Here is a 17,217-nt window from a genome sequence, read left to right as displayed (position 1 = left end):
TTGATATTTTCTAGTCTTCCACACACTACTCTGTGATCCTATTTGATCATGTTGCATAATTTCATTATTTATTTAAAAAATTGTGGGATTGTTTTCGTTTACTATGGGTATTGACATAATTGTTCAGAATGTCATAAAGATGAAGCTCCATTTATATTTCAACATATATTCCCATAGATCAGAAAATGAAAACTAATCATAATAGCCTTAATTGTATAATCTTATTACTGTATATATAAAATAAATGTCAAATCTGTAATATGAATTTTATGACCCGATTGATTCACAACAGAGTAACATCCATTTAATAGACCAGATTTGTACAATGCAATTACACTAATCGATAATAAAACAATTTAGACGCTATAAGATATTATCGGATTTATAAAATAAAAAACACAGCTAATTCTTTATTTCGAAGCCAACGTATTGCATTCTGCAGTTTCCCTATTAATTTCTTTGTGCCCATTTTGCGCATGCCCGCTTAGCGCGCGCTCTCGTTCCAAAGCAAGCCAGACGCGTGCAAGTATCTCACGATTCGCCGTTTCAACCTTTCCCCTAGTTCTCGAGCATTGAGTTCACCGAGTTTACTCTGACACCACTGACTCCTTCGTCACGCCTTCCAACAGCCACGCACCCTCTTTGCTCCAATCGCGACGCAGACACGTCCTGATCACGCGCTGCTTGCGATCTGATTGGACGACGTCCGCTACACCTTTGTTTTTGATTGGTAACATGTTACCACCCGCCAGTCTGCTCTGAATTTTGTTTCTGTTTTTTTCGTCTCCCCTTTTGATTCACTCAGCTAAGGCCAGTCTCAACAACTGGCAGCGGGAATACTTGTGTGCTCAGGGCTCGTTGAGTGGTTAAATTGCTACTGTCTCTACTATTATTGTTTTACTCATACTTTCCATATGGTGACTTTCACATCACCCCCGAATTCATAGCAATCTTGTCGGGTAAGTTGATTGATTTTTACTTTAAATGTTAAATCTTCGGGTATTTCAAGACCATCGATAAGTTACACACACACACACAAACACACACACACACATTACATCATTATATAACTTGAATTGAATGCATTGAAGCAAGCCGCCCAAGTTGAACGTGATGTTCTTTTAACCCAGGCAGTCTGGTTTATTTGAAGTCAGAATGAAACTAGTATCCCCGCGCAACGGCCAGTGTATCAACTGTGTGATCACACATTGCTACATTATATCCGCCTTATATCAATGCATTGTTACATTGTAATAATACTTTTTTCAATATTATTATACGTTGTTATTTTAAATTGTTACACACACACATTGTTACACAAACACACACATGCGCTCAGAACTCTCTCACACACACACACGACGCTGCTGTTCTATTATATACTATTTATTCTACTGCGTGACCAAGTCACTGCCCATTTTATATTTGTAAATACAGTCCATTATTAATATGCATACTACCTACTCCATTACTTGTTTTGTTTTTTTACTTATTTTTATTATTGATTAATGTACTGCATTGTTGCGGGAGCTAGCTCATAAGCATTTCGTTGCACATGATATTATACCTGCTGTAAACTGTGTATGTGACGAATAAAATTTTATTTGATATCGTGTTACATTTTAATTGTGGCCCTAAAAGCCAAATGGAACTGTACATCTCATTTTGCATTTTAGCGGGGCTCAACTAGACTACTGTGTTTGTTGTATTACTATGTGCCATTATCAGTCTGCTTGGTTGAACATTTTGGACATAAATTGACGATTGATTCATAGATGAGCTAATTGATAAAAGCATGAAGATTGGAATTGAATTGGATTATGAGCTGCTTCCATGTGTGTCAATAAAACAAGTGGCTGGTTGTTATTGCTGGAGAGTGTCCTCAAGCAGTTCAATAAGAGGCGGGGGTTCTCAATTCAACCCAATACTTCCTGATGCGGCCCACACCCCCTCAACAGTTCTTGCATGTTAATCAAATCGACTATTCTGGGTTTTTGTTGTTGATGTAGCACATTACTTACATGTCTATTTTTGGTGATGTCCAATGTTATGTGAGCTACTGGGAACTGGGAGGATTGGATGCACCCACCTGCCAGCCACCCGCTCAAATGGCTGCTGTTAGCTTAGCGTTGCAGTGTGGCCCCTCTCTCTCGCCATTCCTCTAAAGCAGCGAGCAGCCTCACTACGTGCAGCTGAGCATTCAGCGGATGACAACAAACTGCACTACATAGCTACATGCACATCTAGAAGAATACCCAGCCCTTGTTCATTGACTATTGTCTATGTGTTTTCCACCATTTTTAGGCTTATGTGGTTCATAACTTGAGCTAAAACCATCTGAGGGAACCATTGCAGTAGTAGGACTCTAGATATATTTAGTGAGATAGATGTCAGTGTTGAAAAGAGTCTGCAGCCATCAGAAGCTATTGAGCTGTAATTGTGATCAAATCAAATTGTATTTGTCACATGCACCGAATACAACAGTGAAATGCATACTTACAAGCCCTTAACCAACAATGCCGTTTAGAAAAATAAGAGTTAAGTAAAAAAATAGATTAAAAAAAAAAATTTTTTTTGCCTAAGAGCAGCAGTAAGAAGTGGACTGGCTAATGGGCAGTTTGGGCAAATACCAGATGGGCTGGTCCATCTTCAGCCCACTGGGCCAGTCTCAATATAATTTTTTGCACAGAATTTTCTTTATTTGGGGGGTGGGGGAATAAATAGACTAGAGTGCATGTTAGTATTGCCTAAACTGATTTCTGGTCTGATTAATGGTGCATCCTCTCCCACACTCCATCTGATCTAATGGCCAATAGGGCTCTGGTCAAAGGTAGTGCACTATATAGGGAAAAGGGTTCCATTTTGGGACACAGATGGTGATTGGCGGTGCATTTTCCCTGTGGCCTCCCATCAGGCTGATCTAATGGACATCAGGGTGATGATGATGGAGAGGAACAGGTACGACAGTGAGCAGTCCTGCTGCAGCACCTTTGAGTACCACGACCTGGAGGCCGCTGAGGCGCTCGTCAGCATGAGCTCCTGGGGTCAAAGGTCACCAAACCACAAGCCACGCCCCCTGACACCTACCTCTGACTCCTGCGACTCTCTCCTCCTGCACCCTGAGAGCATGGAGTCCCCCAAGGATCTGATCGCACTCTCATCACTGGTGAGTTGAATCCCATTATGTAGGCCTCAGTGGTTTTGAATTTCTACTGTAAAATATCACTTTTCTATGCCAACCGTAGTTAGTCTAGTAGCCTGAGTATAGAAAAATGATTGGTTGGGACTAACCAGAGGCTGCCATTTTATTCAAAACTACAATCAGCTTTTTTTGCAATAGAGAATTGAATGGGTTTGTGTCACATTTGAGAGTTAAAATGTTTAAAGCAGGGATCCGCAGGTGGTGGGCAACCTTATGCCGCGCCACTTCTTGTGTAGTGGGTTCAAATGGAACGAAAACAAGGGGATTGAGCCCTGAGCCGTTTTGGGCTGGTCTTCTGGGCTAGGTGTGTGGCTAATCCCGCTGCCCCGGAGCTGGAGAGGATGTGAGATTCACTTGCAATCTAACATTACAGCTGCCAGACACAAACAGAGCAGACGTAGTCAACAGGTATCATTCTCTGTTCTTGGATCTGAATCAACGACCCCAATAGAGAAAAAGAAGCGAGAAAACGACTGTTCATGACCAACCCAGAAACCGGATTAACATTGGAGTTAATTTTGAAAGGGGAAAGAGTGACGCCAACATGGCCACCGCTCTCATGGACTGGTAACGTTAGGTACAGTGCATTCGGGAAGGTATTCAGACCCCTTGACTTTTTCCACATTTGTTACATTACAGCCTTATTCTAAAAATGTATTCAATTGTTTTCTTCCTCATTAATATACACATAATACCACATAAAGATAAAGCAAAAAATAAATAAATGAAATATCACATTTAGATAAGTATTCAGACATTTCACACAGTACGTTGTTGAAGCACCTTTGGCAGCAATGACAGCCTCAGGAGTCTTCTTGGGTACGACGCTATAAGCTTGGCACACCTTTATTTGGGCAGTTTCTCCCATTCTTCCCTGCAGATCCTCTCAAGCTCTGTCAGGTTGCTGCAGCGCTATTTTCAGGTCTCCAGGGATGTTCGATCGGGTCCAAGTCCGGGCTCTGGCTGGGCCACTCAAGAACATTCAGAGACTTGTCCCGAAGCCACTCCTGCGTTGTCTTGGCTGTGTGCTTAGGGTCGTTGTCCTGTCTGAAGGTGAACCTTCGCCCCAGTATGAGGTCCTGAGTGCTCTGGAGCAGGTTTTCATCAAGGATCTCTCTCAACTTTGCTCCGTTCATCCCTCGATCCTGACTAATCTCCCAGTCCTTGCCTCTGAAAAACACCCCCACAGTATGACGCTGCCACCACCATGCTTCACCGTAGGGATGTTGCCAGTTTTCCTCCAGACGTGACACTTGGCATGCAGGCCAAAGAGTTCAATCTTGGTTTCATCAGACCAGAGAATCTTGTTTGTAACAAATGCTTTAACAAAATGTGGAAAAAGTCAAGGGGTCTGAATATTTTCCGAATGCATTGTAAGTGTTAGTTGCATTTTTAGCCTCCTAGCTACATTAGCTGCTAAACGTAGTGTGTCCAGTGTTCAAGCTAGCTAACACATACTTAGCTAGCTAGCTAACATTTTCTGTATTCTGACATTTTTGGTTTGGAAAGGCCATTGACACTTGCGCAAATAAGGATTTCAATTTATTTGAGTGATATAACTTTTTCTTTCCAATCACCATCAACACTGTCAGTGTAACAGAACCATGGATAACTTGGATTACTTACTGCATGATAAAATGACCACAAATCTGTTATGTAAAAATCCACATTTACATTTGAATTCACAATTAAAAACAAAAATGTGACTGATTTCTAAAAAGAAATGGGACAATTACAATGACAACTGAACACTTGTAGAACTTAAATGAAACACACACACACACAAGGCAGGACATGTACAGCTAGCTACCAGCTCCCAGGAATAAAGCCTCAAATTTGCTGAAGTGGATCACGGGAGGCCAGTACTTCACAGCAGCTTGGAATAACAACTCTGTTGCCAGGTCCCTCACCTTCAGGCCACAAACTGTTATGTGCTGTTCCTGGTTCCCACCTTTCATCTCCTACTAGAAGGTCATCAGAGCCGGTATAACCACAATGCATCCTTACTGCTCTGCTACAGAGGGTCAATTCTCAATGGCTGACACAAAACCTTATTTCTATCTTGAATTGAAATGTTTATTTAGTTGGGTTCTGGTGTAGCAGGTAGAACGTCACATGGGCACTGCTGATGGCGACGCATGTAGTGTAGCTGAAGGGTTAGGATATTCACATCTATGGCTGACTATGTTTCCTCCATCCAACAAGTCCAAGCTATCCTGTGCATAGGTTGACATTGTGGGAAAACATGAAACAAATTGTTATTTCATAGTACATGGTACAATACGTCATATCCCCATATGCTGAACATCCTGCATATGCCAAAATAAAAAGGGATTTTGATTTGATAACTATACTGGACTAGCTAAATACCCCTTACCCAGCTATCCAGTTAGCTAAACACTCATTTAAATAACTCAGTGAGAAACAGGGTGCCGTTTTGGAAGTTTACTTGAATCACAGTGTGAAACTGCAACAAACAGTAAAGTATGTTTTCAGTTACAGTATTATAGAGCACAGAATGTATTCCACAATAACTGCACTAAATATAAGGGATAAGAGTACTCAATCTAGAGTCAAATATAAAATAAAGTTACTAGAATGCAACTGTATGCTTGATATTACTCAGCTAGATGTCCCTGGGGAGAAATAGCACTAAAGCTAATGCAAAGTAGCTAACCGTTAACTTAATTTTCAATCTATTACAGAAGCATGAAAATGATATGTGATAAACATTTATCTTGTGTTAATAAACAAATGTACTTACAGACATGGTGTATTACAAAGCTTATATAGAAGGATGTTGAAGGATTATAACTACTCTATCAAACATTGCTTCACTTCAGAAACTGCTTCAGAAACTGCTTCCTGTCACATGACACAAACAGTTAAATTCCACCCTGCTGCACATAAACTGCCACTAGGGGGTGCTCAACAACTAACAGGTCCAGAACAATAACATAATATTGATAAAATATGAGTACATTAGTGAGAACATACCAGAGGTCGACCGATTAATCGGAATGGCCGATTAATTAGGGCCGATTTCAAGATTTCATAACAATCGGAACTCTGTATTTTTGGACGCCGAATATTTGTTTAGATTTGTTGAAATTTTTAACAAATACATTTTTTACAACTTTATTTAATGAGGCAAGTCAGTTAAGAACACATTCTTATTTTCAATGACGGCCTAGGAACGATGGGTTAAAACTGCCTTGTTCAGGGGCAGAACGACAGATTTGTACCTTGTCAGCTCAGGGATTCAATCTTGCAAACTTACGGTTAACTTGTCCACCGCTCTAACCACCTGCCTCACGAGGAGCCTGCCTGTTACGCGAATGCAGTAAGAAGCCAAGGTAAGTTGCTAGCTAGCATTAAACTTATCTTATAAAAAACAATCAATCAATTAATCATAATTACTAGTTAACTACACATCTTTGATGATATTACTAGATTATCTAGCGTGTCCTGCGTTGCATATAATCGATACGGTGCGCATTCGCGAAAAAGGACTGTCGTTGCTCCAACGTGTACCTAACCATAAACATCAATGCCTTTCTTAAAATCAATACACAGAAGTATACATTTTTTAAACCTATATATTTAGCTAAAAGAAAGGTTAGCAGGCAATATTAACCAGGTGAAATTGTGTCTCTTCTCTTGCGTTCATTGCACGCAGATTCAAGGTATATGCAACAGTTTGGGCCGCCTGGCTCATTGCCAGCATTTTACGTAATTATGACATAACATTGAAGGTTGTGCAATGTAACAGCAATATTTAGACTTAGGGATGCCATCCGTTAGATAAAATACGGAACGGTTCCTTATTTCACTGAAAGAATAAACGTTTTGTTTTCAAAGCTGGTGGTTCCTTTTAACATGAGTCTTCAATATTCCCAGGTAAGAAGTTTTAGGTTGTAGTTATTATAGAAATTATAGGACTATTTCTCTCTACGGTTTGTATTTCATATACCTTTGACTATTGGATGTTATTATAGTCACTTTAGTATTGCCAGTGTAACAGTATAGCTTCCATCCCTCTCCCTGCCTCTACCTGGGCTCGAACCAGGAACACATCGACTGTCACGCCCTGGTCTTAGTATTTTGTGTTTTCTTTATTATTTTGGTCAGGCCCGGGTGTGACATGGGTTTATTATGTGCTGTGTTTTGTCTTGTTTTTTTTGTAGGTATCGGGATTGTGGTATAGTGGGGTTATCTAGAAAAGTCTATGGTTGCCTGAAGTGGTTCTCAATCAGAGGCAGGTGTTTATCGTTGTCTCTGATTGGGAACCATATTTAGGCAGCCATATTCTTTGAGTGTTTTGTGGGTGATTGTTCCCGTCTCTGTGTTTGTTTGCACCAGATAGGCTGTTTAGGTTTTCACGTTACATTTGTTGTTTTGTATTGTTCGTGGTTTCATCTTTATTGAAGATGTATACAAGTAACCACGCTGCATTTTGGTCCGCCTCTCCTTCACCGCAAGAAAACCTTAACATCGACAACAGCCACCCTCGAAGCAGCGTTACCAATGCAGAGCAAGGGGAACAACTGCTCCAAGTCTCAGAGCGAGTGACGTTTGAAATGCTATTAGCGCACACCCCGCTAACTAGATAGCCATTTCACATCAGTTACACCAGCCTAATCTCGGGAGTTGATAGGCTTGAAGTCATAAACAGCACAATGCTTGAAGCATAGCGAAGAGCTGCTGGCAAAACGCATGAAAGTGCTGTTTGAATGAATGCTTACGAGCCTGCTGCTGCCTACCATCACTCAGTCAGACTGCTCTATCAAATCATAGACTTAATTATAATATAATAACATACAGAAATACGAGCCTTAGGTCATTAATATGGTAGAATCCGGTCAAATCAATTTAGCCTCAAATAAATAATGAAACCTGTTCAATTTGGTTTAAATAATGCAAAAACAAAGTGTTGGAGAAGAAAGTAAAAGTGCAATATGTGCTATGTAAGAAAGCTAATGTTTCAGTTCCTTGCTCAGAACATGAGAACAAATGAAAGCTGGTGGTTCCTTTTAACATGAGTCTTCAATATTCCCAGGTAAGAAGTTTTAGGTTGTAGTTATTATAGGAATTATAGGACTATTTCTCTCTATACCATTTGTATTTAATTAACCTTTGACTGTTGGATGTTCTTACAGGCACTTTAGTATTGCCAGTGTAACAGTATAGCTTCCGTTCCTCTCCTCGCTCCTACCTGGGCTCGAACCAGGAACACAACAGCCACCCTCGAAGCATCGTTACCCATCGCTCCACAAAAGCCACAGCCCTTGCAGAGCAAGTGGAACAACTACTCCAAGTCTCAGAGCGAGTGGCGTTTGAAACGCTATTAGCACGCACCCCGCTAACTAGCTAGCCATTTCACATCGGTTACACCAGCCTAATCTCGGGAGTTGATAGGCTTGAAGTCATAAACAGATCAATGCTTGAAGCACAGCGAAGAGCTGCTAGCAAACCCAAGAAAGTGCTGTTTGAATGAATGCTTACGAGCCTGCTGCTGCTGCCTACCATCCCTCAGTCAGACTGCTCTATCAAATATCAAATCATAGACTTAATAACACACAGAAATACGAGCCTTTAGTCATTAATATGGTCAAATCCGGAAACTATCATTTAGAAAACAGAACGTTTATTCTTTCAGTGAAGTAGGGAACCGTTCTAACGGATGGCATGTACAATTCTGGCAAATTAATTATGGTCTTTATTAGGAATAAATGGTCTGCTCGCAATGAGCCAGGTGGTCCAAACTGCTGCATATACCCTGACTGCTTGCATGGAATGCAAGAGAAGTGACACAATTTCCCAAGTTATAAGAAATTCATATTAGCGGGCAATATTAACTAAATATGCAGGTTTAAAAATATATACTTGTATATTGATTTTAAAGAATGGCATTGATGTTTATGGTTAGGTACACATTGGTGCAACGACAGTGCTTTTTTCGCGAATGCGCTTGTTAAAATCATCACCTGTTTGGCAAAGTAGGCTGTGATTCGATGAGAAATTAACAGGCACCGTATCGATTATATGCAACGCAGACATGCTAGATAAACTAGTAATATCATCAACCATGTGTAGTTAACTAGTGATTGTGTTAAGATTGATTGTTTTTTATAAGATAAGTTTAATGCTAGCTAGCAACTTACCTTGGCTTCTTGCTGCCCTCGCGTAACAGGTAGTCAGCCTGCCACACAGGCTCCTCGTGGAGTGCAATGTAAGGCAGGTGGTTAGAGCGTTGGACTAGTAACCAGAAGGTTGCAAAAATGAATTCCCGAGCTGACAAGGTAAAAATCAGTCGTTCTGCCCCTGAACAAGGCAGTTAAACCACCGTTCCTCAGCCGTCATTGAAAATAAGAATGTGTTCTTAACTGACTTGCCTAGTTAAATAAAGGTGTAAAAAAAAAAACGTCCACGACCGGTGTCCAAAAATACAGATTACCGATTGTTATGAAAACTTAAAAATCGGCCATTGACATCTACTTTGTTTACTACAGCTAAATGGGGAGGGGAGGGGGGGGGGGGTATTACCACCAAATAAGCCAGTCACAACAGTATATTTTACATGCAGTGCATTCAGGAAGTATTCAGACCCTTTTGACTTTTTCCATTACAGCCTTATTCTAAAATTAAATAAAAACAATTCTATACACAATATCCCATAATGACAAATCAAAAACAGTTGATTTATTTTAGCAAAAAACAGAAATACCTTAACATAAGTATTCAGACCCTTTGATCTGAGACTCGAAATTGAGCTCAGTTGCATCCTGTTGTTTCCATTGATCATCCTTGAGATGTTTCTACAACTTCATTAGAGTCCACCTGTGGTAAATTCAATTGATTGGACATAATTTGGAAAGGCACACACCTGTCTTTAAGGTCTCACAGTTGACAGTGCATATCAGAGCTCCGAGACACAATTGTGTCGAGGCACAGATCTGGGGAAGAGTACCAAAAAATGTCTGCAGCCTTGAAGGAACCCAAGAACACATTCTTAAATGGAAGAAGTTTGGAACCACCAAGACTCTTCCTAGAGCTGAACGCCTGGCCAAACTGAGCAATCAGGGGAGAAGGGCCTTGCTTGGTCAGGGAGGTGACCAAGAACCCGATAGTCACTCTGATAGAGCTCCTCTGTGGAGATGGGAGAACCTTCCAGAAGGACAGCCATCTCTGCAGCACTCCACCAATCAGGCCTTTATGGTAGAGTGTCCAGATGGAAGCCACTCCTCAATAAAAGGCACATGACAACCCACTTGGTGTTTGCCAAAAGGCACCTAAAGGACTCAGACCATGATTATCTGGTCTGATGAAACCAAGATGGAACTTGTTGGCCTAAATGCCAAGCGTCATGTCTGGAGGAAACCTGGCACCATCCCTACGGTTAAGCATGGTGGTGTCAGCATCATGCTGTGGGGATGTTTTTCAGTGGCAGGGACTGTGAAACTAGTCACGATCGAGGGAAAGATGAACGGAACAAAGTACAGAGAGATCCTTGATGAAAACCTGCTCCAGCGCGCTCAGGACCTCAGACTGGGGCGAAGGTTCATCTACCAACAGGACAACAACCCTAAGCACACAGCCAAGACAATGCAGGAGTGGCTTCGGGACAAGTCCTTGAGTGGCCCAGCCAGAGCCTGGACTTGAACCCGATCGAACATCCCTGGAGAGACCTGAAAGTAGCTGTGCAGCAACCTGACAGAGCTTGAGAGGATCTGCAGAGAAGAATGGGAGAAACTCTCCAATACAAGTGTGCCAAGCTTGTAGCAGCATATCCAAGAATACGCAAGGCTGTAATCGCTGACAAAGTACTGAGTAAAGAGTCTGAATACTTATATAAATGTCATATTTAAGTTTTTTATTTTTAATAAATTAGCAAAACGTTCTAAACCTGATTTTGCTTTGCCATTATGGGGTATTGTGTGTAGATTGATGAGGGGAAAAAAATATTTAGGCTGTAACCTAACAAAATGTCAAGGAATCTGAATACTTTCCGAAGGATGTGATGTTGCGCTGTAACCAGTTTAACATGTGTAATGCTAATGTGACCATCCTATGACTTTATGGCCCATAGTCTACCAATGTGTCATGCAGATGAGCCATTGTTAACTTGTCTGACCACGCTGGGTATTCAGTCTTTCTGGTGGGTAGTTCACACTAGGTAGGAAATCAATGCTGTATATAGGCAGGCAGTGTGCTCAATAGGCAAACATAGCTAACTATTTTGGTAGATTACCAACAAAATAACTATTGAATCACAAAGCATAACAAAAAATACCAACTATTTTTCAGTGTGATCCACTACTGGCTCCTTGATTAAGCTAGAAGTCGCTAGATCACATTGCTGCGATGACATCCCAGCACCAATTTGCATTGATGCGGCACAGCTACAGTCCCTGACGTAGCGTTTCACCCCCTCTCCAGCCGCACCCCCCCCCCCCCCCCCCTTGTGCTTCTCTGTCTGTGTATGCACCATTGATGTGACTTCTGTTGCACAGACAGTTTCTCCCACTCACGGTTTCAGCAGAATTGAGTGGGGAATGTCGCTAAATGCTATCAAAACCATAGAAACCCTCTGTGTCAAAACACTCCAAAGGCAGCCTGAAAAGTAGCTGAAATTTCCATGAGAAACATTTCCAAGTAAAAGTTGCAAAATGTAACGACAAAGTCACTAAGTTGGCAACACTGGCTCCGGGGCAGCAGGGTCATTCGAGTAGGCGGTATTAGCGCAAAGACACACTTAGCCTAGAAGGCCAGCCCAGGGCTCAACCCCTTTGTTTTCGTTCAAAGTGAAAACACTACACCAGAAGTGGGGCAGCATAGGGTCACGGACGACCTGCGATTCCTGCTTTAATTCATCTTTCTCTTCCTTTTTTCCAGTGCATGACCCCCCCTCAGAGCCCCATCTTTGCCGAGACCTCCACCTCCACAGCTGTCCTCACCACCACCACCTCATTGGCCAGCTCCAGCTCAGGCCCCAGACCAGTCTTAACCCGGCCAAGACTCTGTGCAGGTCTGCCCCACAGGAATGCCCCTCTCCTGGGCCAACAACTTGGCACGGCCCCCCTCTTCGAGAGCTCTGGAGCTCAAGAGCTAGCCAGCAGAGCCATGGTGACCAGCGTTATCCGTCACACTGCTGACAGGGCCCTCTCACAGCACAGTATCAACATTCCACCTCAGTCCCTCATAGGGATACAACACACCTCCTCCAACAGAAACCCTACAGCAGCCTCTTTGGCCGAGACCATTCCCATGCAGACTGAACCACAAAGCTGCAGCACTGGTCCGTGTGTTAAGGTAGAGAAGGACGTTAGTCCATCCTCACCTGACAGCAGCACAGGCCCCTCCACTCCTCCCACTGAAGGTTCCTCATCCCAAGCCACAGCCACCTCCCGGTCCTCACTCCCCATCCAAAGCTCCCAGGTCCTCTGCCAGGTGTTTCCAATCAATGGGCGGACAGGGATGATCTCTGCGTTTGTCCATCGGGGTCCGGTGCAGATGCAGACACAGGGGGGGCCCAAGCCAATACTAGCCCAGTCACCATCCTCCTTCCCCCAGCCGCTGCAGCTGGTGGGCTCCTCAGTGACTCGCGGGACGGTGATGTTTGTGGTTCCCCAGTCCCCTGTTTCCCAGGCCTCATCATGCCAACAGACTGTCATGACCCTCGGGAACACCAAGCTCCTGCCCCTGGCCCCAGCTCCAGTTTACATGCCCTCAGGGCAGAGTAGTAATGCCACACAAGCTGACTTCTCCCGCAGACGGAACTACGTCTGTAACTTCCTGGGCTGTAAGAAGACCTACTTCAAAAGTTCCCACCTCAAGGCCCATCTCAGAACTCACACTGGTAGGTACTACCTCCCCACCACACTTGTTAGACAATTTACTGGATATTCTAACCAATGGCAATTTGATTGATGGTCATGTTGAATAGGTAGTGGGGTTATCTTCTACTGATATAGTTTCCATTTGTCCCATGCCGTCCAGGTGAGAAACCATTCAGCTGCCACTGGGAGGGCTGCGACAAGAAGTTTGCCCGCTCCGACGAGCTCTCCCGCCACCGGCGAACACACACCGGCGAGAAGAAGTTTGTGTGTAACATGTGCGATCGCCGCTTCATGCGCAGCGACCACTTGACCAAGCATGCTCGCCGACACATGACCACCAAGAGGACCGCCACGTGGCCGACTGAAGTCAACAAGATGGCGGCATCTAAGGGTCCGTCGAGTAACTCCAGCCTTTCTCTCAGTGTGCTGGTCCCTTCCCCTAATTAGCTGGGTCTCAGGCCGTACGGTCATCTCAGGACAATATACCACCACCAACCACACAAGACCAGGGGTTTAAATGAAACAAAAACTATAGGCTGCTACTCATTCATGGACGGAGACAAACTGACCTTGCACTGGATTTTTTTATTATGCTTGTTTTGTACTTTCGATCTGTAATATGTATACAGTATGTAATGTTTAGCAAAATGTATGCACTCTTTTTGCCAAAGCCTTTGCATTGTGCTTTTCTGTTACTATTTGTCTCTGTGATTATAAATATGTATATATTAATATCTGTATATGAATGTTACATGTATTCCAATCTGCATTTATTGAATATATGTTATTGATATTTTAAAATGTGTCAGTGGACATTATACCTCACTGTGATACTACCTACTTTCTTGCTTTGCATATTATTTAATAAACATTTGTCTTAAAAAGTGCTGTTTGATAGCTTGAATGTTTTTTTGAATTACAGATACAGTATATTATGACTTAATAAATACTTTATAAAGCCTCACCCTACTAATAATATGAGTAATCCATTTATGAATGAATTCTATAGATATGCCATGTCCCAATGTGTAGTTTTACTAGCTTTCAATGTAGCCAATTGTAATTATTATGAGTCCCATTGTTTTTCCCCATAATAAAATACAAAATAAAATACACTAGTAAACTTGGTCTCTATATTTTCTCAATAACATGATGATGAAACACCCAATCTTGCTATTTCTCATTCTCAGCAGTGTTGGCGACAATATTACGTATTCTGTTACACAATTGCACTCGATCCCCTTTGATTTCGAATACCAGTCTCATCCCACCACCCAGTAACAACATTCCTCAAATCACATTGCAGTATTTTAGAGTGCTAAGGGGGTGTGACCAATTGGAAAATGTCCATTCAGCTGGAATATGATCAGAGGATTTTAACTGGCTAACACAGTACCCGCCCATTTGCCTTACTGACCGACATTCACATAAGCAAAATATTGAAAGGTCCCTGAAAGCGCTCCCACTAAAATATAGGCCAACAGCACCACTCAGTGGAAATAAATACTTCACAACGTGTGTGAATAAAGTAAAGCCTTGTCAGGTTTCCAGTTCTTAACTTTATGGACACACGACACACCAGGTTGGGCATCCTCATCAACCAGGCCACGGTGGAGACGCTCAAAAACGTCAAGTTCCCTTGGCGTACACATCTCCAAGGAGTTGTAATATTCAAACCACACGGACACCATGGTGAAAAAGGCACCACAGCAACTCTTCAAACTCATGAGGGTGAAGAAATTCGGCTTGTCCCGGAGGACCCACAGTGTTCTACAGGAGCACCATCTAGAGCATACTGTCGGGCAGCATCACAGCCTGATACGGCAACTCCTCCGCCACTGACTGCAAGGCGCTACAGAGGGTGGTACGCTCAGCCAAACACACAATTGGGTGCGCACTGCCTGCCCTCCAGGACACCTACAACATCAGGTGTCGCAGGAAGGCAGCCTCCCCGCTTCCATCACTCAGACACGGGCAGTTATGGCCTCATGGCAAAAACTAACAGACTGGCCAATATCTTCTACTCCCAGACCATCAGGCTGCTGAAAAGCCACCACTAGTCAGCTATCTTGCGACACCTGGTGTCCTGTACTCCCTGTTCACCCATAACGGCGGGGCCAACTCAATCATCAAGTTTGCAGACGACAACAGTAGTAGGCTTGATTACCAATGATGACAAGACAGCCTACAGGGAAGAGGTGAGGGCTCTGGGAGTGTGGTGCCTGGAAAATAACCTCTCACACAACGTCAACAAAACAAAGGAGATGATCGTCGACTTCAAGAAACAGCAGAGGGTGCACCCCCCTTATCTACACTGACGGGACCACAGGGGAGAAGGTGGAAAGCTTCAAGTTCCTTTGTGTACACATCACTGACAATCTGAAATGGACCACCCATACACAGAAATGGTGAAGAAGGCGCAACAGAGTCTCTTCAACCTCAGGAGGGTAAAGAAGTTTAACTTGTCACCTAAAACCCTCACAATTTTTTTACAGATGCACAATTGAAAGCATCCTGTCAGGCTGTCTAACCGCCTGGTACGGCAACTGCAACCTTCTGCAACCGCAAGGCTCTCCAGAGGGTGGTGCGGTCTGCCCAAGGTATTACTGGGGGCAAACTATTCGCCCTCCAGGACACCTACAGCACCCGATGTCACAGTAAGGCCCCAAAAAAATCATCAAGGACAACCACCCTAGCCACTGCCTGTTCACCCGGCTATCATCCAGAAGGCGAGGGTCAGTAACAGGTGCATCAAAGCTGGGACCGAGAGAATGAAAAACAGCTTCTATCTCAAGGCCATCAGAGTGTTAAACAGCCATCACCAGCACATTAGAGGCTGCTGCCTATAGGCAGACTAGGAATCACTGGCCACTTTAAGGAATGGAACACTAGTTACTTTAATAAGGTTTACATATCTGGCATTACTCATCTCATATGTATATACTGTATTCTATACTATTCTACAGTCTCTTTGTCACTTAATGTTGACATATCTAGCATTACTCATCTCATGCGTATATACTGTTTTTCTATACTATTCTACTGTATCTTAGTCCGTTCCGCTCTGACATCGCTCCTCCATATGTAAACTCAGCAAAAAAACGAAACGTCCTCTCACTGTCAACTGCGTTTATTTTTAGCAAACTTATCATGTGTAAATATTTGTATGATCATAACAAGATTCATCAACTGAGACATAAACTGAACAAGTTCCACAGACATGTGACCAACAGAAATGGAATAGTGTGTCCCTGAACAAAGGGGTGTTCAAAATCAAAAGTAACAGTCAGTATCTGGTGTGGACACCAGCTGCATTAAGTACTGCAATGCATCTCCTCGTGGACTGAACCAGATTTGCCAGTTCTTGCTGTGAGATGTTACCCACTCTTCCTTTAAGGCACCTGCAAGTTCCCGGACATTTCCGGCGGGAATGGCCCTAGCCCTCACCCTCCGATCAAACAGGTCCCAGGCGTGTTTGAGATCCGGGCTCTTCGCTGGCCATGGCAGAACACTGACATTCCTGGCTTGCAGGAAATTACACACAGAACGAGCAGTATGGCGTGTGGCATTGTCATGCTGGAGGGTCATGTCAGTATGAGCCTGCAGGAAGGGTACCGCATGAGGGAGGATGTCTTCCCTGTAACGCACAGCGTTGAGATTGCCTGCAATGACAACAAGCCTTGTCCAATGATGCTGTGACACACCGCCCCAAACCATGACAGACCCTCCACCTCCAAATCGATCCGCTCCAGAGTACAGGCCTCAGTGTAACGCACATTCCTTCAATGATAAACGTGAATCCGACCATCACCCCTGGTGAGACAAAACCGCGACTCGTCAGTGAAGAGCACTTTTTGCCAGTCCTGTCTGGTCCAACGACGGTGGGTTTGTGCCCATAGGCGACGTTGTTGCCAGTGATGTTTGGTGAAGACCTGCCTTACAACAGGCCTACAAGCCCTCAGTCCAGCCTCTCTCAGCCTATTGCGGACAGTCCTCACAACAGTACGGACATTGCAATTTATTGCCCTGGCCACATCTGCAGTCCTCATGCCTCCTTGCAGCATGCCTAAGGTACATTCACACAGATCAGCAGGGACCCTGGGCATCTTTCTTTTTGTGTTTTTCAGAGTCAGTAGAAAGGCCTCTTTAGTGTCCTAAGTTTTAATAACTGTGACC

At 43.4% G+C, this 17,217-nt stretch overlaps 1 protein-coding gene across 1 annotated transcript; it reads left to right on the top strand.

Moving 5' to 3' along the window:
• Window positions 1-768: 768 nt before the first annotated feature.
• klf11a (Kruppel like factor 11a) lies at window positions 769-14,152 on the top strand. Its single transcript, XM_064990701.1, has 4 exons — window positions 769-959; window positions 2,915-3,166; window positions 12,098-13,061; window positions 13,202-14,152. Exons 2-4 carry the CDS (start codon window positions 2,924-2,926, stop codon window positions 13,486-13,488), a joined length of 1,494 nt encoding a protein of 497 aa, XP_064846773.1. The 5' UTR covers window positions 769-959; window positions 2,915-2,923; the 3' UTR covers window positions 13,489-14,152.
• Window positions 14,153-17,217: the final 3,065 nt, after the last annotated feature.

Source organism: Oncorhynchus masou, chromosome 16 (assembly GCF_036934945.1).
Source record: "Oncorhynchus masou masou isolate Uvic2021 chromosome 16, UVic_Omas_1.1, whole genome shotgun sequence".
Lineage (NCBI taxonomy): Eukaryota > Metazoa > Chordata > Actinopteri > Salmoniformes > Salmonidae > Oncorhynchus > Oncorhynchus masou.
The sequence above is the reverse complement of the archived record's forward strand: the minus strand, read 5'-3'. Positions and strand labels throughout refer to the sequence as shown.